This window comes from Lasioglossum baleicum, chromosome 3, assembly GCF_051020765.1.
Source record: "Lasioglossum baleicum chromosome 3, iyLasBale1, whole genome shotgun sequence".
Taxonomy (NCBI): Eukaryota; Metazoa; Arthropoda; class Insecta; order Hymenoptera; family Halictidae; genus Lasioglossum; species Lasioglossum baleicum.
Genome location: NC_134931.1, coordinates 18,828,054 through 18,852,646, shown reverse-complemented (window position 1 = coordinate 18,852,646; position 24,593 = coordinate 18,828,054). Strand labels below are relative to the sequence as shown.

The following is a 24,593-nucleotide window of genomic DNA, read 5'->3' as shown; positions in this document are numbered from 1 at the left end:
GAAGAGCACAGGGGTTGGCAGTATCACCGACCAGACTGTTAGCACCGGCCAGAATATCTTGTCCGTGGCAGTATCACCGACCTTGTCGGTGACTGATTGCATAGTTGGCACGGACAACAACGAATCGCGCTACCATCTGAGTCGCGGTTCGCCGGTGATTGTGCGCGGAAATGGCAAGATGTCGGCACCAGTGCTCCATTGATAATGTGTCCTCAGAATGATGCCCCCGCTTATCATTCGTTTTGATGGAGAAATAGTAGGGGAGCATTGCCATTGACACAAGAGCGAGGCTCAGTTATCTCGCGTATATTCACGTAAACTGGAGCGCTCATAGGCGCTTAGTGGTTTTTGAGTTTCTGCGAGGGAGGTCACGAGAGCAGGGAGAGACTCAAAGGATCGCGATCCAAAAAGGACTCGCGGACCTGGAAGTCCTTCCTAAGTCCATGCGGAAGCACGTGGCCTAACGTCAAGGTGAGACCAATGGAATTCTCGCGTGTTTTACCTTACACCGACGACACACAGCCTCCGCCGCTTTTCCTAAACGTCGTCTCCTCTTCCAATCGCCTATTTTCATCGCGAGATCGCCTCGAGAACTACACAAGAAATAGTACACATTAATCATACTAGTATACCTTCAGCAAATTATTCGTTTCTACATAGCAGATTCTTTATTCCTCTTTCTTTTTATTTATTTCCAGAAATAAAACTGCAAAATGTTAATGGCACCACCTTTGCAATTAACAACTTCATTACCTGGTACTGCCTTTACAATTTTTGTATGTGTCAGATGCATTTTAATATTTAATAATGTTTTATTATTATCCTAAGTTTCTGGAACTAGTCAATTTTACGATCATATGTATGCTGTAGAATGTTAACTATTGCAAACCATAGACTGTTGAAACAGCGAGTGTGCATTGCAAGTTTATACCGTAAAATCTTCATTTAATCGATTGTAAAAGTTAAGATTAATTGTCACACTACTATGATTAAAAATTTGCATTCACTCATCCTATTATGCATAAAATAACAATGAGAGTGGTTGCAGCCGTCGATTTTCGGTGGAAAAATGTTGCAGTTTCGACGACAATTGTTAATAATATTTTCTAAATGTCCGACAAGTTACTAACACAGAAGAGCATTTTTATCCTCCATTGAAAAAGATGCTGGGAATTGATTTAACTAGAGCTGACCCTAAGTCACCATTTTTAGTACAGAGTTTTGGATGATTTAATGACGAAATTGGGTTGCACAAAGGAGAAAAATTTGTACTGAAGAGCGCCACTTACTACTCGGTAGCTAGAAGCTAACTTTTCTCGGTTGAGAAAGCTTATCGCGAAGTTGGGTCCGCAATTCTTAGAGTGCTTCTTGTAACACGACGTGGCGGAAGTAACAATCGACTGGAACTCCGTATTAATGCAGTCTCCGAACGTCACAACGAAATCTATACCCCGTTAAATTGCAATTGCGTAATCATCTCAGGTGCCCGTGGTGCACACGACAATTACGTTCGTGACCATTCGTAAATAAATCCATTACACTAGCTGTTCGAATACTTGCTTCGCGGGAATTACGCGAAATGAAACCGATTCTTTCGTGCCGTCACGTTCGAGCCAGATTTCTCGAACCACTTAATTCCTCTCTTCTGCACTGAATGCCACGCGAGTATCCGGAATTTTCAACGCTTTCATTTCGAGAAAATCATTTGCTTTTATTTGTACGTGTTTGAAGCGGCCCGAATTGTTCAGTTTCTATTAAATAGGTTAATTCCGAACGATCAAAGTTCCACGCAGGGCCCGTTTAGCGATCTCGCTGTGTTACACACAATACATAATCCATGCATCGCTGATATCTGAATTAATCAGATAACCTGTCGATGATTGGCCACGTCTTGTAAGCCTCTTATCGAACTGCTTTTAGTCCATAAATTTTCCCTGGGAACAATACATCGTTGAAATTGATGGATGTGTTCGAGTATGGTTTTTACATGTGTATTTTCATTTGGAATTGATTGGAGCAAATCGTCCTCGAAAAAGCAATTCTCTTAGCAAGAGAAATAATTTTGGTTATTCAGAGCAAAGATAGTTCTTGTATAATTTTTTGGGAAATGTACTGATCGATATTGTTGTTATAATGACATCTTAAATTCGTTTTCTTTCGGAGAAATGATTTTGTGCGCAATCGTTATTTAGCCATGCACGCATAAGATCTACAACTGATTACGATATTCCAGAGCACAAGAAAACTCATTGTAGGCTTATCGATAGACATTTCTATGTATATACGCTTTATTTATCTCCTACTGTCAGACTGAAATTAGATAATTTAAATCTCTAAACTAGTTAACTTATCGCGAAACGGCGGCTCAATTTTTAACAAACAAATCAGTGGTGCTCCGTAGGAGAAATTGTTAGTTGTGATAATTTATTGATGTACTTGTTTGAAAGAACGTCGTCGATTTTTTGAACTGTATTAATATTATAATATTGATTATGCTGTCAGTAAACTGATGACTAGACTGCGGATCTTTATGCAAAATAAAAAAGTATTGCAGTGATTGTGGGAAGCAGGAATAACATAAAAATTGATTTCATCCCTTCACGACTTTGTTACATTAAAAGCAACGATACAACGTTCTTGAATTTTTTAAATCTTTCACTGTTTTATATTTCTCCCAACCAATTTCTTTACAAATGCATAAAGATCCGCAGTCTACTGATGACAGTTTATATTGAAAGTAGATGTAGATACAAGTTTGGCTGTTGCAGCAGAATTCTATGAGACTGCGCGGAGAGATACCGCAGAAAGAAGTTAATCCAATTGTCATAATCGCAGGCTTTTTATTTATTCGAGCTAGACTCCTGCGTTCGACATGGCGGTTTAAACTTTCAAGTTGTACACGATATAACTCATTGTCAGAGGCGATAACGCTTGCTTTTGTTTCGCGTGCCAGACTTAACGTAATCTTTATCATTGTTCCGATCTTCATGTATGTAGATAGTCTGGGACCATTTTGTTTCTGTTGGAATTGAATAATCGTAATAATGACGCGGCAAAGTAGGCAACTCTGGAACGAATTAATCTGGAGACATTTTGTAATAATAACGATGCAATAGAGAAATATAGAAAATTTTTATAATTTCATATTTCTATAAAAGTCTTTCGTTCATAAAAAGTCTTTCGTTCTTCGATTAGAAAAAAGTTAATGGCAAAACGGTAAGAACACATGTAGAAATTTTAAAATTCTTGTTGTATTCTTGTTCATTCGAGAACATTTTTATTTTGCATAAAAATCTGCCGTTTATTGATCACTAAAGTATAATCCTGACCCACATCTCTGTTTTATAAATAAGTTTTATGCATTTATGACAACTAATAAGTCAGGTACAGTAATAGAAAAAATAGTGAAATCATTGGAAGAATTTAAAAATATTGCTGAATATTATTTTCAACTTATTGGACGTGTTAGAAAGGAAATACATTTTCTATTTTACTCGAGTTTGTTACGATTGAGATCGAAAAATTTTGCGGTGATAATTTTGCAAAAATAGTGACAATTTCGAACAGAGGTGGGCATTATTTGGCGAAACAAATATTCGAAATACTATTTAATATTTTAGATTTGATTTTGCTTAAAGAAAATAGTATTTTAAATAAGATATACAATTTCGAAAATAAAATATTTCTATTTTAACAATCTGAACCTCAGAATAAAATATTTCTATTTCAATCTATTTCTATCTACCTTATCGTTAAGAAACGATTTACACTCACAAATGTATTGAATTCGAACCATTATTTTCAGCAATAATATTTAAAATTGAAATTGAAAATAGACAAAACATAAATATTTTCAATATTCTTCAAGTAAAATACTGTTCTCAAAAAAGTTACTGCCTCAAATCAATTGTTTTATTTCCAAAAATTACTGCATCAAATCAATTATTTTATTTCCAAAAATTACTGCATCGAATAAAATATTTTATTTTCAAAGTTGTACACATACTTTAAAAAATAAATAGGATTATTTACTATTTAAAATACCATTTTCCCCAGCTCTGATTTCGAATTGCATGGGAAATGTCAAGTAACAAGTATGTAAATTCTGTAGTACAGTTGGAGGGATGACCAAAGAGAGAGATTGTGGAATTTGCGGGATTTATCCCCGATGGCTGCGAGATCGTGCCACCTCGAGAAATTTCATCGCCGTGTACGGCCTTCTAGGCACCGTGCAAGCAATGGCTTTCATTTACATCGTTGTCACCCTCACCACGCTGGAGAAAAGGTTCAAAATACCTAGTCGCACAACGGGTATGTATGTCTTTAAATACTCCATTTCAATTCACCTCTTAGCCATGCAATTCAATCTTTAAATTGAACCTTCGCGGTGTCACAAACATTTCTAGACATTTCGTTTGTAGTGAATTTGTCAAATATTCTAAAATGTCTAAAATGTACGAATCATTTTCTCCACACATTTTCCACATTAAAGTAGACAATTATCATTTCTTTATGACAGACCTGTACACTCCGTTATAAACTAATATGTGAGTATTGATAGAGTGCAAACGTTATGCAATTATGCATAATGGAGGAGACATTTAGGTGGCCTCCTTCAGCTGAGACACCCTGTATTACAAATGTTTTCAATTTCATTGTGCATCAATTGTTTACAACAACTCTTACGGAACAACCATATATCGATAAAGATAACCAGTAAATACATTTTCAACTGGCTGCGCTGTATTGTAAACACTAGCTCTCGAAGTGTTCCTGTATGTATCAGCTGTTAAGATACCGTCTTCTGGATGAAAATTATTCGAACAGTCCGTGATCGATACGGCGCGAATCTGATCGATGGATCCCGTTGAATAGTGTCGGGTTTCGGCGCTGTGTTTTTCGCGAAAAGTGACGTCGAAACCCGGTAGTCGAACGTCGCTGCACAGTGTACACGCATTGAAGCGCTCGCGCTTGTATTTGCAACACGCGTGCATCATGCATGGTCGGCCCCGAGCAAAGATAATCGCGTGTCGGTGTGCGTTCGTCTAGTAGGTAAGTAGTGTGTCGCAATCATAGAAGTGAGAAATCTGTCGTTAGAGCAACGAGCGCTGAACACGCATTGCGAAGACACACGGATATGCATTTATACGAGTTTATTGTCGGTCACAATATACGCCAAGGGTACGTACACGAAATACTTTTCGAGATGGCGCGAGTCTCGCGTTCGACCCCCTTTCACGAGCAGACGTAACGAGATCTATAGATTTCGGATCTTCACACTACTATGTTCAAATCTTTCCCCATAATTTTCCAAAATTCTCCAAAATACTTGGACAAATTAGTGGGACAGTTCAATTTCTACTAAATCGATAAATAAATTTTTTCTTTTCTCATTGTCTTTTTACAAAACTTTTATCAACCTATTCGTGACATTTTCTGATTAAAATGGGACCAAATTCGATGCATTTCGGAGCACAGTTGCTTGTTTGATCGACGATTTAGTGGACCTTCGATTATCCGAACCGATGATGAATTCTCGATTATCCTAAAGTGCTAAAGCGATCTACATACAAATCTACGTACAAAGTATTGATGCTCATTAAAAAAAACGAATTACTTTCTCAAAATTGGACCCAACAGCTTGAGTTTCTTTTCAGGCATTAGAAGGATTAGGTTACTAAGTAATGTGTAAATAATGTTTTTCTTTTTAATTGTTATTGGTCGCAATTGCGAAGGAAGTAGTAAAGGTTACGATTTTTAAATTTAGAAGGCGCCTTTGGTAGGTCTAAGTAAGTTATATGCTTGTATATGTATAGTTTCATCGAAATCGATCAAGGTTGTTACGAAATTTTCCCGCGACAACTACACAACAATAACAGAGAATAACAAATCAAAATTGTATATTATTGTTTAAGTTGCTTTCACCGAATATTTGCTAATGTCGCGCGATATCATATCAGCACGCGGTGGACTTAAAAATACAAATTTCTTTGTTGTCACTCCGTCTGATGCAAACTGGGAATTCTTGGAACGGTTCCGCGATCGATAGTCGCTCGATTGTTTATCGTTAACTACTACGCGGATTTTGCGTACGTTGATACATTATTCGCCCGTACACGCAATCGTGTAAAACGTTAATTACGCGCTATAGCAGTTGCGTGAGAAATCGATACAATCCGGCGTTCGCGGTTTTACGTAGCCGATGTTATTGCGTTTGCTTGATCGATCGATGTACTTGCATTGGTTCATTGTAATTCGATATCGGCATTAAATGATACGGATTTTTCAGCTGCAAAGGACACTTCGATCTTACCAGATTGTTCTGCTTTTTATTCTGGCTAATGTTACATCACCGCGTTTCCATCGGCGATAACACAGCAATGGCACATCCGTTACACACGTTTGTTTGATACTTTGCATTAGGCTCCTGTAAATGTATTGGCCAAACTCTTTGGCTTTTTGTCTTTTCACGGATATCTTTTCGAATAAATCTTCTTGATTATATTGCTTCTTATAACAGGGTCATCCGTTTTTAAACGGCCAAACGTTAACCAGCTGTAGAGGACCCCAAATGGAACAACTTTCACCCCTATCACTTTTGTTATTAATTTCTTTTTTTTTATCCGAAGGTCATACAAAAAAGTTTATTCAATAAAAAAGATGCCCCTACTTATTTTAAACTAAACAAAGGAAAAACCATGAAGATTCATCATTGGAGTCCCGAGATATTTAATTTTATGTAAACTCAAAAAATGATGGTTTTTTGCGATTATTTGGAAATCAAGGCCGAAACAAAAAAAGTGATACGGGTAAAAGTTGTTCCATTTGGGGTCCTCTACAGCTGGTTAACGTTTGGCCGTTTAAAAACGGATGACCCTGTATGTATAGGGTAAAGTGCCCGAATATGAACCACTTTTTGTTGATGTCATTTTTTGATGATTTTAGAGTGCTCTTTTTCGTCTGAAAAATTACCAGTTGCAGATGCATTTCCTCCCTATAAGATTCCGGGGTCAAGTTTGTTCGAAAATTAATACAGCTTGGGAAGAATATTTTCTTTTTGTGGTGTGTCATTTGCAGGTTCCAGCGAAAGAGGTTCTTAATACGGTACACCTTGAGTCCCTAATGAACCACTTCTTGTTGATGTCATTTTTTAATGATTTTATCTTACCACTTCAAACATAGTCAATTATTGAGATTCTTTCGAATAGAACGAGTCCAAACACGACGTAAATAGGACTACTTTTTACAGGTTTAAGTAGTTTAAAAGCTACGTCCGAGCGACTTTTCCTTTCCGACTTCTTTTTCTTTCATTCGGTAAAAACGGCGGCTTTTTCAAGATCATTAACGTCAACAAGTTGCTCGTTGCTGCTTCAGTGTGGACGTAGCTTAAGATTGCTATGTCTATAAAATTAGACCGATTTATATCGTGTTCGAGCTCATTTTAATCGAAAGAGTCTCAGCAATCCACTGGTAGCACATTTGAACAGGTAAGGAAAACATTAGGGTGCTTTACCCTAACAGTAAATATATATCGTGTGTTTTCAGGATTGATTTTGTCTGGCAACGAGATCTCGCAGATTTTATCATTGATACTGACCTATTACGGCGGCTCGGGACACCGTCCAAGATGGATCGCGATCGGCGTCGGTCTCAGCGCGTTCTCTTGCCTCGTCCTGGCACTTCCACATTTCTTGTTTGGGCCCGGAAGGGACGCGATGGCCTTGACGAAGGAATACCTCGATCGGACACTTCTGAATACCACCACGTTCCCCGAGGACCTGGCGATTTGTCCTCGAGTCGTCAGACCGCAGCTCTGCGACGAGGAGAGCATGCTCGACGTCAGCATTCTTCCGCGGCTTCTGGTCTTCCTCTCCCAATTCATCCTCGGAATCGGCACCACACTATACTACGGCCTTGGACAGACGTATTTGGACGATAATACTGAGAAGAAAAATACCCCCATGCTTTTAGGTAATCATTCTATACATTGTAGGGGTGTGCGAGCACCGGATATTTCGGGTTCGGGTCGATTTAAACGAGGAAAACACCTTTATTCTTGGGCGACATCTATGTCGAATAGTTCGTACTAACTTATACTACATCAATAAATACAAGCTAGAGAAATTGTACTGTTTACTAATCGCTGATTTGATCGCAGACTCTCTTGCCCCAATTTTAACTTCGGGGAATATTGCAAACTTTCGGGACCCCGTCTCGACCCGATCCGACTGCCGAAATTTCGGGTACCCGCACAACCCTGATACATTGACATGCATTATCATAAAATATGCTCATCAAATACTTGTATGCAAAATAAAAATTGTTTCCATTACTTGCAACACACACAAACCGAATAGTGGTTTTATTAAGTTGTTAAGTACACTCTTATATTCTTGCAATCTTCTTACTGGTTGAAATTACACCCACAGTAGTCTAGTGATAATCGCATGTTGTGTTATGTATTGCTTAAACTATAGCTAAAGTCGTTATCCACCTATAAGTTATTGGGTTGTAATATAAATTCGTTCGATTGCAAATACAAATATGTCCTGATTTTAACTGTTTAATCATAACTCATTGTAAGTATAGTTGCGTAGACTCCAGTCAAGACATATGCATTATCAATAAATTTATTAATAACTAAAAAGAGATACCAAACATAACCGAACGTTACGATATTTTTTATCATTGACATTGTGTTTACACAATTCGTGCAAAGTTAAAGTCAATGAGCGAAACGATTACGAAGATTTTCGATATGGAATACGTGAGTGGATTATTCAATTGTAGTACACATGCACTAATGTGTACACATAACAGATTTTTATCGGAATGTATAAATACCATTGTTCTCAAAAATAACTTCTATCTTATCAATAATTATATATATATATATATCTGATTTTTATTTTTTATTTTTATCACGCTCCAGGGTAAGCTGCTGATGTCACGCGCAAGGAACGTTGAATGAAATTGCGTTTGTTTTTTTACATGTTTGTAAAGGAAACAGTTATTTGAAATTACCTTAGGAATCACCCTTCTGGGACACCCTGTATGATAACACTAAATTCTGTTGTTTCACAATCATTTTCTGGTTTCAATACTCACTGTAGATCTTGTCTAGGGTTTTCAATATTTGAATACAGACACTTAACAATAAAACGTGTATTCCAAAGATTGCATTATGATTCATAATGAAACATTTCACAGGTTTTACATTCGCTCTTCGAACAGTTGGTCCAGCAATAGGATTTTTATTGGGCTACGGTTGCCTCAGCCTGTACATTGATCCCAGTTTGCATCCCGTGATCACGAAAAACGATCCAAGATGGCTGGGCGCTTGGTGGCTAGGCTGGATTATCCTTGGTGCCACGATGGGCATGTTTTCGATCCTAATTGCCATGTTCCCGCGAGATCTGCCGAAACCAAAGACCGCTGCTCCAATTGACACTGCCAAGATGGTGAGAGCAAGATGTTCTATTACTATCAACATGAAAAAATTCAATTGTTGTTTGCTCTATTATTTTCATTTCTGAAACGTCTAACGATGTACAAAATTATCGTAAAGAATGTGTTAAAATAATTTAATTATATTTGTTGCGCTAAAACTTATTCTAAGAAATGCATTATAACGATGGGACATTCGGAATATACATATAGATATGTATAGTGCTCTGTAAAATGTTTAGCAGTAATCAATTCATTTAAACAGAAATTGATGTCTATTTTTATTTTATTACATGTATAGAATCATTTCGCACAAAGCGTTGAACTGAAGTAATTGGACTAACTAATTCGACTGCGAATTTTCGTGCAATATACAATTTGTCTCCATCAATTGCACACACACACGAGATAATGAAACTCTTAAGTAATTTCTCGTAATTGGCTTTTATTTCTCGCTGGTAACGAGTGACGAGAGTGATCGCGTTTCCAGCGACAAATAAACTTGGAGCTAAAATCATTAGAGTTCCTGCCTTACAATTGTACAATCTGTTTTCTGTATGCCGTAGGATGGTAGTATACCATTAAAGTTACACCTAACAGCGCAAGAGCAGTACATGCCGCCGATGGAGCCGCGGAAGTCACTCGAGACCGAATACATTCCAACTATGCGGGAATTCCCGACAGCGATGAAAAGGTTGTTGACAAACTGGCTGTTAACGTTCAACAACCTCAGCGGGGTGTTCTACGTGTTAGGCGCGTCGTCTTACATTACCTTTTTGGCTAAGTACCTGGAGGTTCAGTATAGCAAGTCTGCGGCTGGGGGTACTGTCATTGCTGGTAAGTTTTTCATAGCAATCACCGACAAACACTAACATTACTTTAGCGAAACAGGTCTTTCACCAAAAGTCCAAATAAATACTTCTCTTTCGTTTTTCCAAATATATGTCCCATTTTAGAAGATATCTGAGACTATAGACTTTTTAGAGGAAGTGATGTTAACCTTAAGCTGTGTCCACACTGGACACTTTTCTCACTCCTTTTCTCACTCCCTGATGCCTTCTTCTTCCTCTCCATCTTCATCTTCTTCGTTGTGGACTTAGCTTCGGGAACTATTTTAAAATGACTACGTAACTAGCAATCATACTAAATCGTAAACTACCAATATGTGAAATTAATTTATTGATTTTATTAACCATAAATGATTAAAAATTATGCGAAGCTTTTAGTGCTCAGTAGGTGTAGTGTTGCATTGACGTTGAATAAGGGAACAGCGATTAACATGTTTCTGTGTGTCAAGGTCCTATATCGCTGGTCGGTATGGTGCTAGGATTTCTATTCTCCGGAATGGTAATTAGCAGATTCAAGCCCGGCCCTAGGCCACTGCTCGCATGGAACGTGTTCGTTGGTGTCTGCTTTGTCGCTGGTCAAATACTTTTCATTTTCCTTGGTTGCGCAGACGTAGACGTCAGAGGCCTCGATTTTGACACTATGCAGTGAGTACGTCTTCGTCTTTACCGGGACGTAGTGTCTGACAACTTGAAATTGCTATTTTCATAATTTATTATGTTCGAATAAAATCAGTAGAATCTCATCTCGACTCTTTGTTTGGTGCATCTTTCGATGCGTGTCGTTTTTTCCTGCGTCAACCGGTTTCGATGAAATTTTCGATTAAATAGATGTACAAAACATATATTTTTAATTTTCCTTAAGGGGGCCCGAATAAAAAATTTTTTAAAAATGCCTGTTTTATTTTTGCATGTAACTTTATAGAATTATAATTTTTGGAAAATCTTTTTTGCATATCATTTAGTAAAACGATGCTTCTAACTGATTATAAAAAGTCAGGTCGTTTGGTACAATTACAAAAAAGTTATTAGTTTTTAAAAAGTGTACGAATACTTTGTACACCCACTGTACGCTAGTGACAAGAGGTCAAGAATCAGCATCGAAACACCACCCACTAAATTCACGTGATAACTGAACCTGCCATTGTTTCAGAATGAACCTGACATCGAGTTGCAACGTCGGTTGCAACTGCGAGGGCGTCAAGTATTCTCCGGTTTGCCACGAGGCGTCGAGGACGACATTTTTCTCAGCTTGTCACGCTGGTTGTCGGGCGGTAATTAGCGACAAAGAGTTCGGGAACTGCAGTTGTCTGTCATTGCCGGATCCGTTGAATTTCGAAGATCAGTTCGATTATACCACCGACAGCAAATCGCTCGTACTCGATCAACCAGTCTACCTGAACGATCCCCACGGCATCGACTTCGACAAAGTCAGAGCTGGACCGTGCACCAGCGATTGCAGTCATCCGTATCTTCTGTTCATGGTGTTCACCTGCATCATACAGACGCTCGCGTGTTCCGGGAAGATTGGTAACGTCCTGGTGAATTATCGAAGCGTCGACAAGAAGGATAAAAGCTTTGCGCAGGGTATCACCCTGATGACGATTTCTTTGTTCGCTTTGATACCGGGTCCAATCATCTACGGAGCCATCATCGATTCCACTTGCTTGATCTGGGAAGAGTCTTGCGGGACCAGGGGGAACTGCTGGTTCCATCATAGACGAAACTTCAGATATCTGGTTAACATCACGTCTGCGGGTAAGTCTTACTGATCGGTAGACTGTAGTGAAGATATCATTATTTCGGCCACTGTATGTAGTTCCGTGCGATCACGTGCTGTAATTAAGACGTCTTCTACAATTTGAAATCATTTTTCAGGCTTCTCGACGATAGGAGTGCTGTTCGATGCAGCTGTCTGTTACCTCGGGAAAGATTTGGATCTTTACGGGGCCGAGGACGCCGACAAACGTCGCGATTTTATTAAGGATGATTCTGCGCAGTCGATCGTCGACGGCGCAAAGAAGAAAGAGATAAACGGAAATGTAAATTAGAGAGAAGGGAAACGCGTCCGTCTGTAACGATTATAACTCGAAACCACTGAGATATTCAGAGATATTGAGATGCAAGGAGGCTTGAGTTTCAGATCGGATTGAAACTACACGAAAACCGTTTGGGTACCTGAGCTTTAGAACCTTCCATGACCGTGAACCGATTCGAGAGAAGAGTGCAAATCAGTGTCGCCAGATGAGGGGAGGGAGCACGAATTCAGGGGAAAAACGTTTTACCCTCTCTTTCTCTGCCAGAGACGAAACGCGTCACGTGACCGGGCCGTGGCAGGAGCGCGATGGAAGCGCGTCGTAGTAGGGGAAGGTAGAATGGAGTCAGAAGTCTTAATCTGGCGATGCTGGTGCAATCAGGAACGATGATGTTTCAAATACACTCCACATATACTCTGTCTAATTGTTAAATAATAATTAATTGTTACGTAACCAACGAACCAGTCATTATTGAACGAAATGCTTTACATTCCAAATATTTTTGCAACATTTGTACAACTTGTACAGCGTTACTCCTGCCTGTTTGTAAATAAAAGATGAATTTTTAACAAATTTATACTATCCCCATTTAAACTATCGAGTTCTATGGTGTACTAAACATTTTTTATAAACGTATGACGATTATACTGTTACGAAGATAGAAATTGTTGAGAATTTATATTCGAAGGAGCTAATTGTTCGTACTGATATATTATTATTGTTGTTTACAGTAAATTCTTGCGAGTCTAGAGTATTTGTAAGAAGATTAAAGATCGCATTTACAAGAATTTTACAACTGGTTCAGTATTTTCATGGATGTACATACATATTTATATGGTGTCTCAGCTGAAGAAGGGCACCTAAATATCTCCTTTATTTTTAATAGTACAAAAATAATATTTTCGGCATAATTGAAATGGTATCGAAGGAGGAACATCATAGAAGAACAATTTCTTTTGTCCCGTTATTTTTTCCTAGTTTTTTTCAAGGTCATCGTTATTTTTTAGCGGGTAAACTGTTTTTTTATTAATCCTTATAGAAGCTGAAAAAATACATTTGAATATGGTTAAGTCATTAATAAGATGGAATAAAAAAAAATATGTTTTCCCGATAAAGGATAACGATGACCTTAAAAAAACTATGAAACAATAACCGGACAAAAAAGAATTGTTCTTCTATGATATTCCTCCTTCGATACCATTTAAATTACGACATAAATATTCTTTTTGTGCCATTAAAAATAAAGGAGATATTTAGATAGCCTCCTTCAGCTGAGACGCCCTGTATAATTTTACAAATAAATTTTAAACAAGTGAATTTAAACGCCAAATTGTAGTCCACTATTTACAATATCTAACAATACTTGACAGATCTATTAGTTGGAAGTTGTTTGGTACGACAGTGTATTTTTTGACGTACACGATTTTTCAGAAAGAATTGAATGTTACGAAATATTGGTTCTTCTTATATTAAATACTCTCCTACGAAGCTTCGTATCTTTTTTCGATTCTTAGATGTTCTACCATGATAAAATTGGTTAAGCATTCTAACGAGTTTGTTATTTAGGTTTAGATGGAGTATATTGAAGGAAGCTATAGATCGACTCAGAAATAATAGTTTTCTGTTTTTTATAACAAAATTAACAGATATACAAATGTAATAATGTGCAATTTCATGTTTCAATTTTTAAAGTCCAAATGTTACAAAATGGCGAAGCTACTAGTTTGTTTCTTTCAAAACCCCACTTCCAGGGACATCGACGTCCAGCCGCCATTGTTGCAAAGCACCGGAAACCGGAACGTCTGAAATGATAAATTCTGCTTGATCCATCACTAGTAACGTATTGTCTAACGTTTTACCTGTGAACTTTCAAAATTTCCAAATGTGACATAAATTGACAGCGGTTTGAAATAAAAAGAAATAGAAAATTTGTAGCGTTTTTAAATTAAAATTCAAACATAAAATTAAGATAGCCTTCATCTTCTACGACTCTGGTAAAAAGTAGTGTGCACGATTCGTTTCGGTCAACAACGTTCTAACCTTCTGACGACGGAGCCTGGGTCAATTTTCACCCGGAGTATCGAAATCGTCATTTAAGTTTAGCAGTAATCAATAAAAAAATTGATAAACAAACCAGTGATCTGTCCTGAACATGATCAATTATAAACTTGTAAAAATGGTTCGTCGCGACAGAAGGTTAAGAGCTCAGAAAATGTTAAAAGTGTTACAGATTGTCAATGCGCGAGGATTAACGGGAAGAGAACTTGATAAAGATAGCAAGAAACACTGCACTACTACTAAAGAGAGACAAAACAACGTAGAATCGATCTCGTCTTAAGTTTCGTTACACGATAGGCGAAGGGGTCTAACATTGCGGGATGGTTCCGCCAAATCCCCCGCAAATAGGGTGTAATGCCCACAGGGAAGAAAGGGGTTTCGCTCGGGGAACGATGAGAAGAGAAGCGAGGGAAAAAAAAGGAGAAAGTATACTTAAATCGGCCGATCGACAGTTCCGGCTGATTCTCTCGGTCGAGCAAAGGAGAAAGAAAGCGTAGGAAATGGGGTAAGGTCTTAAGGGTTGTTTTCAGGCCTCCGAGTCCCGAAATTCTGGGGGTTGACGCGCGGCCGCGGAGGTCTCCGGTAGTCGAGGGATTACAAACCCGCGAGCCCGAAAGTAAAAAGGGAGTTTTTGTTTGAGAGCCTTTTAATTTTTAAGCCCGGCTAGACTAGTAATGAATTCGACGACGTTCTCATGACGTCAGGACAGCCTCTATCGATCGCGTCCTCAGACACGCTGTGCTGGAGGATGCGCTTTGGCATTACCGGAGGATTAAGTGCCCTGCCTTATTCCTCCGTAAATAAAGAAAAATCACGGCCGGCGATCGCCGAGTGTCTACCGGCACCCCCGCATCTTCAGGGTTTGCTAGGACCCTGGTATTCGTGTCCTCTGAGCACCGGAGTTTCGCCTTCAACCGTTTCTTCGATTATATTAGACACCTTGAACCCCTAACAATCCAATTATAGTAGAACCTCGAATTTCGAATTGCAACCCCCCACTCCCCCAAAGCTTTTTGGTGAGGCGAATTTGACTTTTTGGGGAAATTAAAAGCTTGTCTACATTAATTACAAGAAACTCTTAATAATTTCGATAAATTGATAATGAGATTTTTAATATTTTTGAATTTCCGACGATTTTCATGCAAATATATGCTTGAATCCAGTTTATTAGAAACCTTGAAACACTTTTCAAATTTGAACAATTGCGAAAGATGGGAATAATAAATGAATTCGAAATTATAAATGGTTGATAAGTTCTTTTATTAGTCTTGACACATTTCTTAGTCACATTAAATTCAATGTAATATTGGAGAGATTGTAATTAGACGACTGGTGCTTATGCAAATTCAAACATTTATGTGTTGATTGGAATCACTTGTTTTAAACGCTTGCACATACTATAAACAAAGAATTTTTGTTAGATGTATACTAAGTCCTAGCAGACCGCCATCTTACGTTAATCTTCTTATTACTTCTTGTGTACTATGAATTGAAATTTGGTGAATTCGGATGTTAAGTCCATTCCACAGCTTTGCAGTGGCATAACTAAATAACTGAGATGATGGATGTGGAACTTTTGGACAATTATGTAGTGAATACTCTTGAACGATTCACGAATTGTGTTTGGGATCGTAATCTTGATAGATCCTAAGATTACTTTGAACTTCCATAGTTATCGCATAAAACGTATTAAACAGCAATATACAGGGTGTCTCAGCTGAAGGAGGCCACCTAAATACCTCCTTCAATTTTTAATGGCACAAAATACATATTTATGGCATTATAAATGGTATATAATGGTATAATATTCCATCTTATAGCGGCTGAAAAAATACATTTGAGTATGCTTAAGTCATTAACAAGATGGAATGAAAAAAAATTAGTTTTCCCGATAAAAAATAATGATGACCTTGGAAAAACTATGAAACAGTAACCGGACAAAAGAAATTGTTCTTCTATGATATTCCTCCTTCCTTTATAATTAATAATTTTATTAAATAATTTTTTCGTTGAAATGATTTCATAAGTTGTGATCACAAGAATCCATTTTTTGCAAAATCCTGAGGTCGTAGACAAATTTTGAGACCAGATTTGAAATCAGCGTGAAAAAATCTACGGGAAATGATGTGTCGCATGTTTAAAAAAAATTTCTTCCGCGCGTGATATTGGAAAAACCACAATTATCTTGAGATTGTGCAAGTTTAACGAATTTTCTCAAGGTTAGAAAACGTTCGTACCACAATCTCCATAATTATCCCATATTCTGCAAAGTTTCAGCTTTTATTTTAAAAAATTTCGTCGCTCTATCTCATTTCTATCGAAAGTTCTTTGATTTTGACATAGAATTCATCGGTTTCACCCACTGTGCGACGTCGAAACGAATTCAACGACCTGCTATACGATGACTTTCAGATGACCTCGAAAGAAAATATCGCCATGAATCAATTGCCAGAATATTTGAAATAATTCGGCGGTACGTAACAGCAACGCCTCGCATTTAGAGGTAAACAAATGAACGTAAACATTGCGAATGCTCATTTCCTCAACTGATGTCCGTTTGTGTCGCAAGATCTGTTAGTTCATTACATGAAATTGTGAGATATGTATGTTATGACAATGAACCGTTACGCTAATAGTGACAAAATAAAAAAAATTAATAATTATATTAATTTAATTTAATTATTAATTGATTACATGTACATGTTTAACATTTGTGTTTTCAATTTGGCTCCGCATAAAGGTTTTTTTGTGAGTTAAGTTCTGAAGCAATGTCTGAAGCAGTTTCGTATCTCATTTTAAAATCCGCCGTCCACTTCTATCTGTTAATCGAATATAATTAGACTGGCATTAACTGTTTCTTGAAAACAATCGATAAAGTTTCGTTGCAATTCACGCGCTGAATAAAGCACAGCTGTTTCGAACGACCGTGCAATTTGTTGAAACAACATGCCGCATGATCGACGAGTTTACATCACGATTAACATGATGAACTTCTATTTTGTTGTGCAAGAGGTCCAAAAACAGGAAGTCGCTCGCATTCCGCAGCTTTCATGCAAGCTGCCCGTTGAAGACGTCGCGCGAGCGTGCAGGTTAGCTTCGCATTACAACATTTTGTCGTTGTGTGTACAGAGTACATTGTACATGACCCTGACCCATCTTTCATATAAACCTCATCAGCGTCTTCTAAGTTGCGGTACAGTCTGATCTAGACTATAATCGACAATGCGCGTCGAAGAAGGATGGAAGCGTGAGACACGGATCACCGGAAGTGACAGGTTTCGGCTGCGTCTTTCCGCCATTTTTCACCGGCATTGCTCGTTGGTATCGATTGCCATTGTTTAACAATAGAAACTGGTTTTTAATTAGCTGGATCTTTTTAGATTAGACTATTAGTTTTTAGAAAGAAACTTCGAAAGCACAGCGTATTGTATCCGTTGAATAAAAAGTTCGAAATTAAAAGTCTGGAAATAAACATTCTATAAAATGTTGAATATTCTGTGGCTTATTTTAATATGTTTTACACAGTTAACTAATGCGGGAAAGTCTATAGAGTAATTACGCTCTAAAAACAATGTGAACTTCTTTAATATTGAACTTTTTCGAGAAGTTAGAACATAGTCAAATAAGCCGCACAGTATTCATCATTTTATGGAATGTTTATTTCGTTTATTTCATTCCGAACTTTCTATTCAAAGGATATATGACACTGAGCTTTCGAAAAATTCGTTTTTAAATATCTAATCTTGCATAATATCTGCAATCTGATTATAAGATTTAGAGTTAAGATAGTAATGGTAATGATACTGTTTATAAATTAATCAGTATACATTTGACATGCATTTGAAATTCGCTTATAATAATTGATAAACCACTTCAATTATTGTGATCGCAGCAAACAGTGCAGAATATGGACGAGAACAAAAGGATGATAATTTAACAGTTGCAAAGTAAAGGACAAGGTTCTTTCAAGATTAGTGTGCTTCTATTATACTTGACCCTGGAACATTTCCCATTGTTATTTCCACTCCTCATTGAACATCTTGGACCGTGTAAAATTTCGTATGAAGTTTCATGGTTTGAATTTTTCTGCAGAATAACTAGAGTGTAAAAAATATTTACTATCAGCGTAACACCCAAAATAAAATTAGGAAGTGTCACATTATTTCTACTATTTATTATACTGGAGTTTGTGAACTAACGACTGAATAATTACAATTTCGAATTCGCTAATCTATTCGAACATTTATACCTGTCAGTGTATATTATTTTAATCGCAAATAGATTTGATGTATTTTCGTAATTGAGAAAAATTGACTCCTATTTATAATTGTTATCCGAATTTTCATTCAAAATGCTGAAATGTGAACGCAGTTTGATAGAATAAAAGTGACCGTAAGAATATCACGAAACCAGCGAATCCTACCATCGAGCCTCGACGAATAAAAGGCCATTCGCCCTCGAGAAAAACGGCGATTAGCATTAGCTGTGAGTAATAATAATGATTCTAATCCAACTCGTCCGGCCTTGATTCTTCTATTCTACGAATGCTGCGTAATTTAGCGAAGCAAGTGGGCTGTAGCGTTCAGTGCGCCTAACGAAATTTGTCAGCACATTAATACTTCCTTTATTGTTTACTAGATTGATATAAATGATCACAGTAAACGGCATGTTTCCTAATTTTTTCAACTTGTTCACATTTTCTCGAAAAATTCGTTCATTACTTTGAACAATCAATTTCTCATTTATTACGTGGCAGCATAAATTCGTACGATTGCAAATATGAATCTACCGCAGTTTCAACGATTTAGTTATGACTGCGGATCTGTGTGGAAAATATAAATGTTCTGCATCGAATTCAATAAAAAAAACCACGCTTGGCAGAAGTGAAACTTCTTGCAGTCTAGTAATGTTTAGAAGTAAATTAAGATTGGAAATGGTAAATAATCCTAATGAAGAGACAACAAGATCAGGAACAACTCTCGATGCAGTATTTGCAAGACATTTAGACAAAATTGAATCAAGAATATTTATATCATATTTTAGCTATCACAAGCCAATTCAATCATAGAATCATAGAACATCTATTGAAAATGTTTGGGGTATAATTGCGCGACAAAATAAAAACTGTAAGCAATAAAACTCCATTAGCGAACTAAGGGATGCGGTGAATGAAGCGTGGGCGTCTGTTAGAACAGAAACGCTACAAAAGTTAGTTTCGTCAATGCCCAATCGTATTTTTAATATAATTAAAAAAATGAAGGTTATACACTAAATATTAAAATAGAAATAATAAAAATACAATGGTTAATTTCAACTTTATCCGTGTAAAATGAAACTGACATTATAGAAATTTCGCAGTTTGTTCTGTGTAAAATTATATTTTTGTTTTCTTTTATCAATAAATGTTATACTTATGTTTCAAAATCGGTGTGTATGCTTTCTTTATGTAATCCCGAAATGCTACCAAATACAAATTTTTCATTGGTATGGTAGAATTATAAGAATTCACTACAAAACACAGTGAGCGCATGTATAAAAAAGAAAGTAAAGCCATTTCAAATTTTAAGAAATGAATGATAATCGTGAGGCTTATGAAAAGTGAACTTTAATGATTCAAATGTTCACGAATTATTTACAATGTAACAAAAGTTGCATTAACTTTGCCCTTTCAATTGCAAGAAATTAGTACAGTCTTAATTTTAAAAAATAATGATCGTAAGAAGCGTTGAAGATAAACGATTCAAATGCTACGGAATATTTGCGGATTATTTACGATGACGTAACGAAGGACGAAATATTTCAGTTCAAACTCCCAACGAGAAATCGACTTCGCTCACAAAAATTCGTGCGAGGTGTTTGCGGAACGCAACACAAAACATAAATAACATCTCATTGTATACTCAATTGTGTAATATTCCGGCGAAGTCCCGATATTGTTTAAGAATACCAGCAGCCGTGTGTCGCCGCCGTAAATCCACCGTGTTTCAGATTTATCACAATAAAACTGTATTCCGAGTCCCTAGCGACTGATATTTTCGACTGTTTGTCAGCTAATATGTATCTTTTCATCATTTCTATACACTGTATACTCGGAGTATCAACAAAATGCAAACAGTAACTGGAACAAACAAAAAGAAATTAATATTTAAGTTTGTGAAAAACTGCGACGTTCCATAATCCAGGTTATTGCAAAATTCAAAACCCGTTAATGACCTTTAAAATTCTGCGTACATTTTCTCGTGTAACCCCCCCTCCCTTTAAGTATATAATTTAAACTAAATAACCCAAATGTTCTAAAGAAGTTAACTGATATTTGCAATTATCGTACGATACAGTAGCGAAAGTTAGTAATACAGAAATACTGTTGGGCAAATAAAATAATAAATTTAATATTAAATAATTCGATAATAAAATGATTTTCGCATGTTTAACAGAAACATGTCTTTCGAAAAAAATGATTTCTAGTCATCCCTGCAAAATTAGCATAATGTCTTTTAATTAAAGACTGGAATGAAAGGGTTAATGAAATATAAAATGTTTCGGTTTCAAGTAAAAAGTTCTATTTCAAGCAAAACTGCTTAAAATTTAATTAAGACCCTATAAAAAATGCCATAATTTTATTAAGATTAATAATTATCAGTATACCAGTTAAGGATTAATAAAATAAAGCGATTTATCCTCGAATACGGTAGAAACGTGACCTAAAGAAGTGCACCGATCTATCGATCACCGGCTGAAGCTGCATTTTGCAACACGTTATCCGGAAATGTAACCGGCGCAGAGATAATTTGACTAATATTAGTTGCGGCGTTTGCGACGTCTGTGTTTCGCCGTGAGTGGCGCAAGAGGGTCGGGCGGCAATTAAAAAATTTCACGCGCGTATCAGGCGATTGTTCTATTTGCTGCGATAAAACCCGTTGCTTGTCTCCAGCATTGTATTGTAAATGACACGCGATTTGATCAGAATCGTGCAAACATCGAGCACGGTGATCTGATTCGTATATCAAGACGGATTAAATGTTGGCTATTTTTTGCACAACGGTGCGGTGCCGGTCGGAAAAAAGTAAACACGATCGTCGACTGTACGTCACAATGCAATGGGAGCATTGGCCACAGAAAATGCAACAAACAGAAGTTTAATACTTGCTGGCGCTTGTGTTGAATGCGAAGAAATCTATTAGGTTATTGCATGTCCAGTGTCGGATTTTTAATTGGGAAATTCCGTAGCTAAATCGAAACTGAAGATAAAATAAAATGACGAAGAAGATAAATAAAATAATATATGCTGCATAAGACTGTATAATACTGTATACTCGCGACGGTCGAGTTTCGAAGGCCACGCCCCCTCGGCCCGGCCGCGCGTCACGCTCCCCGTGGCGCACAGTGGGACCTTTCCTCCAAATCGGAGACAAAATCAAAGAACTTTCGATAGAAATGAGTTAGAGCGATGAAATTTTTTTAAAATTAAAGCTGAAGCATTACAGAATATGGGAAAAATAGGGAGATTATGGTAAGAACGTTTTTTAACGTTGAGAGAATTCGTTAAACTTGCACAATTTCGAGAAAATTGTGGTTTTTCCAATACCACGCGCGGAAAATATTTTTTTTCGAACATGCTGTACTTCATTTCCCGTAGATTTTTCACGCTGATTTCAAATCTGGTCTCAAAATTTGTCTACGACCTCAGGATATTGCAAAATGGATTTCTTGAAATTCTGTATGTTTAACTAATTTTCTCAATGTTAAAAAACGTTCTTACCATAATCTCCCTATTTTTCACATATTCTGCAAAGTTTCAGCTTTAATTTAAAAAAATTTCATCGCTCTACCTCATTTCTATCGAAGGTTCTTTGATTTTGTCTCCGATTTGGACGAAAGGTCCCACTATGTGGCGGCCCTAGTTCGGAGCTCCTCAGGGGCGTTCCATACTCGCTATTCGTGGCGCCTAAGAGAACTAGGGCCGCCACGGGGAGCGAGACGCGCGGCCGGGTGGAGGGGGCGTAGTCTTAGAAATTCGGCCGTCGCGAGTAAGTAAACTCGAGCTCTGTATACATATATTGTATACTGTATAACGTATTATACATTGTATATACTGTATACTGTTCTAAACATATCGTACACGTTTAAATTAGACGTTGAAGAGACGCTAAGACGTTCTGCGGAATATTTTCTTTCCGGCGCTTCCTTGAAATCGGGAACTTGGAACGTTTCACAATCGGATTAGAAGAAATAAAGGTATCAAGCTGTACATTTTACACGGCGACAAGCCGAGATTGTGTACTAATTTATAACGGCCTTATCGTAGATGTAAATTTTCACCGACGGCCAAAACATTCGACATGTGTTTGCAGACGGGCGAGAGCGTCGCGAGGGATACGTTTCCTGCGAGTCATCCAGAAGTGGTTGCTTTTAAAAACCGTTCAGTGACTCGTGTCGCGTTTGTTTGATCGACCGGCGCGGCGCGGTGCACGCACCTGCGATTGCGAAAACAATGTTGATGGAGTGGAGGACGATTTTAAGGATCGTTAAAGGAGGACACCGGAGAATTTATCAGTGGATCGGCTAAAGAATAGCACATGTCTATTAGGTAAAACAATCAGCAGTTTGCCCCCATTTCGTTTTTACGGTCTACGTTATTATTGATCTTTTAGTCGATCCCCCAGGCTCGATCAGATTAGATTTTTATGTCTTTGTTGTGTTTGCTTTAATGCTCGGAGATTGTTGGTTTGTCGGACGTTTATGTGTGTTCTGAATAAATTGTCGATGTGTTTGAGACAGTAGTACAAATGCTAATATGGCAGACGATGAGTCTTAATAGAAATTAATTAGATCTTACTATAATGATAATATCGTTATTTTAAATGTCATTTATGTTTTACATGTGTTCTTTACAGAAAATTTATTTATGCAGATGCCGATAGCACGTTTTTCATAATACGAATATATTTTTGTTGTTACAGTAGTACATTTTACTATAGTGTAGTTTACTTTAGTATATTCTAGTTTACAACCTGTCTACTTTACATATCCACATTATAATCACTTCTTACTATACATTGAAGCTACCATTATCTCGATCTCGAGATCGAAGAATGTATTTGATTCATTTTCGCGTGTTCCATTTAACACAAGAACATGAAGAATGTCATTCCTATTAATTAATGGTCCGTTTCATACAACTTTTACATACGTGATCAAAAAATATTTACCTAAAGATTTTCAAGAAATCTCTTTTTGGATTATATTTGAGAAACACTTGAAAACACAGTTTGTTTTCCACCACTCCTATGGTTATATAAATCCTTTGGTTTTATACCAAATCTATCGCATAACGAAGCTAACATTTTCAATTTTGTAATGAAATTATTTCTGTTAAATAAAATGCATTCTTTATAATATCGATAGATTTGCACGAGCTCTCGTGCAACCAAAAAATGAATTCGTCTATAAAAGTGAGAAATAAAATGAAGACAAGTGCACACAGTCGATTATAATTATTAATATACATTATAATCACATGTTCAGTAAGAGCCCGTTCAGACACGGCGGAAACCGCTCGTTTTTGACCGCGCGATTTTTGTCTTTGATTGTTCGACCGCGCGGAAGCGTGTCAACGAATCCATATACGCTAATGTAAATAAGGTCCGCGCGGTTCAAATCGCGCGGTCGAAAACGCGCGGATTCCGCCGTGTCTGAACGGGCTCTAAATGATCAAATGTGTATGTGAGATCTGAGATATAACTATTACATATACTCGATCGAACGATAAAACAATTACATGGGGAATATCTAATCATTTTTCGCAGTGTTTCGACTATATTCCGAAGAGTTAACAGCGAAGGATTTGTTTGATTAAATCGTGAATGAAGTATAACGGAAGATTTATTACTCATTACACATGGCCTTACATGGCTCTCCTAGACATTGTTACCGAGCGTCTATCGAGCAGTTACTTTTCCGAATTTTTTGCGAGTATTTCATTTTTAAAATACCCTTTAGTTTTTGTCCATGACACTGAAAGAAGCTTGTGCATATCTATATTAATATTTCAGATAGTGTAAGGTGCATCGATTAACACTTTACCTACCGGAAGCATATTAATAGGACTTTCAATAATTGTGCTGTACCAGAAGAATGCATAGAAATTTTCTTTTACATTGCAATCTTAAACGAGACCATTACATGACGTTATTGAGGGTGACTTATT

General features: G+C 37.2%; 1 protein-coding gene across 2 annotated transcripts; it reads left to right on the top strand.

The window, feature by feature from the left end:
- The first annotated feature begins 272 nt into the window (after nt 1-272).
- Oatp33ea (Organic anion transporting polypeptide 33Ea) lies at nt 273-14,036 on the top strand. 2 transcript variants are annotated; one of them, XM_076447288.1, is made up of 8 exons: nt 273-471; nt 4,117-4,311; nt 7,546-7,971; nt 9,211-9,461; nt 10,014-10,284; nt 10,745-10,940; nt 11,446-12,050; nt 12,171-14,036. In XM_076447288.1, exons 2-8 carry the CDS (start codon nt 4,125-4,127, stop codon nt 12,341-12,343), a joined length of 2,109 nt encoding a protein of 702 aa, XP_076303403.1. In that variant the 5' UTR covers nt 273-471; nt 4,117-4,124; the 3' UTR covers nt 12,344-14,036. The 2 variants fall into 2 exon arrangements, with proteins under 2 accessions (XP_076303403.1, XP_076303402.1); XM_076447287.1 differs by having other exon boundaries at nt 4,112-4,311.
- The last annotated feature ends 10,557 nt before the right edge of the window (nt 14,037-24,593 follow it).

Coding starts and splice junctions, on each gene's coding strand:
- Oatp33ea (XM_076447288.1), top strand. CDS start 4,125: ATGACCAAAGAGAGAGATTGTGGAATTTGCGGGATTTATCCCCGATGG. Junction 4,312..7,545: donor AATACCTAGTCGCACAACGG/GTATGTATGTCT, acceptor GTGTGTTTTCAG/GATTGATTTTGTCTGGCAAC. Junction 12,051..12,170: donor GGTTAACATCACGTCTGCGG/GTAAGTCTTACT, acceptor ATCATTTTTCAG/GCTTCTCGACGATAGGAGTG.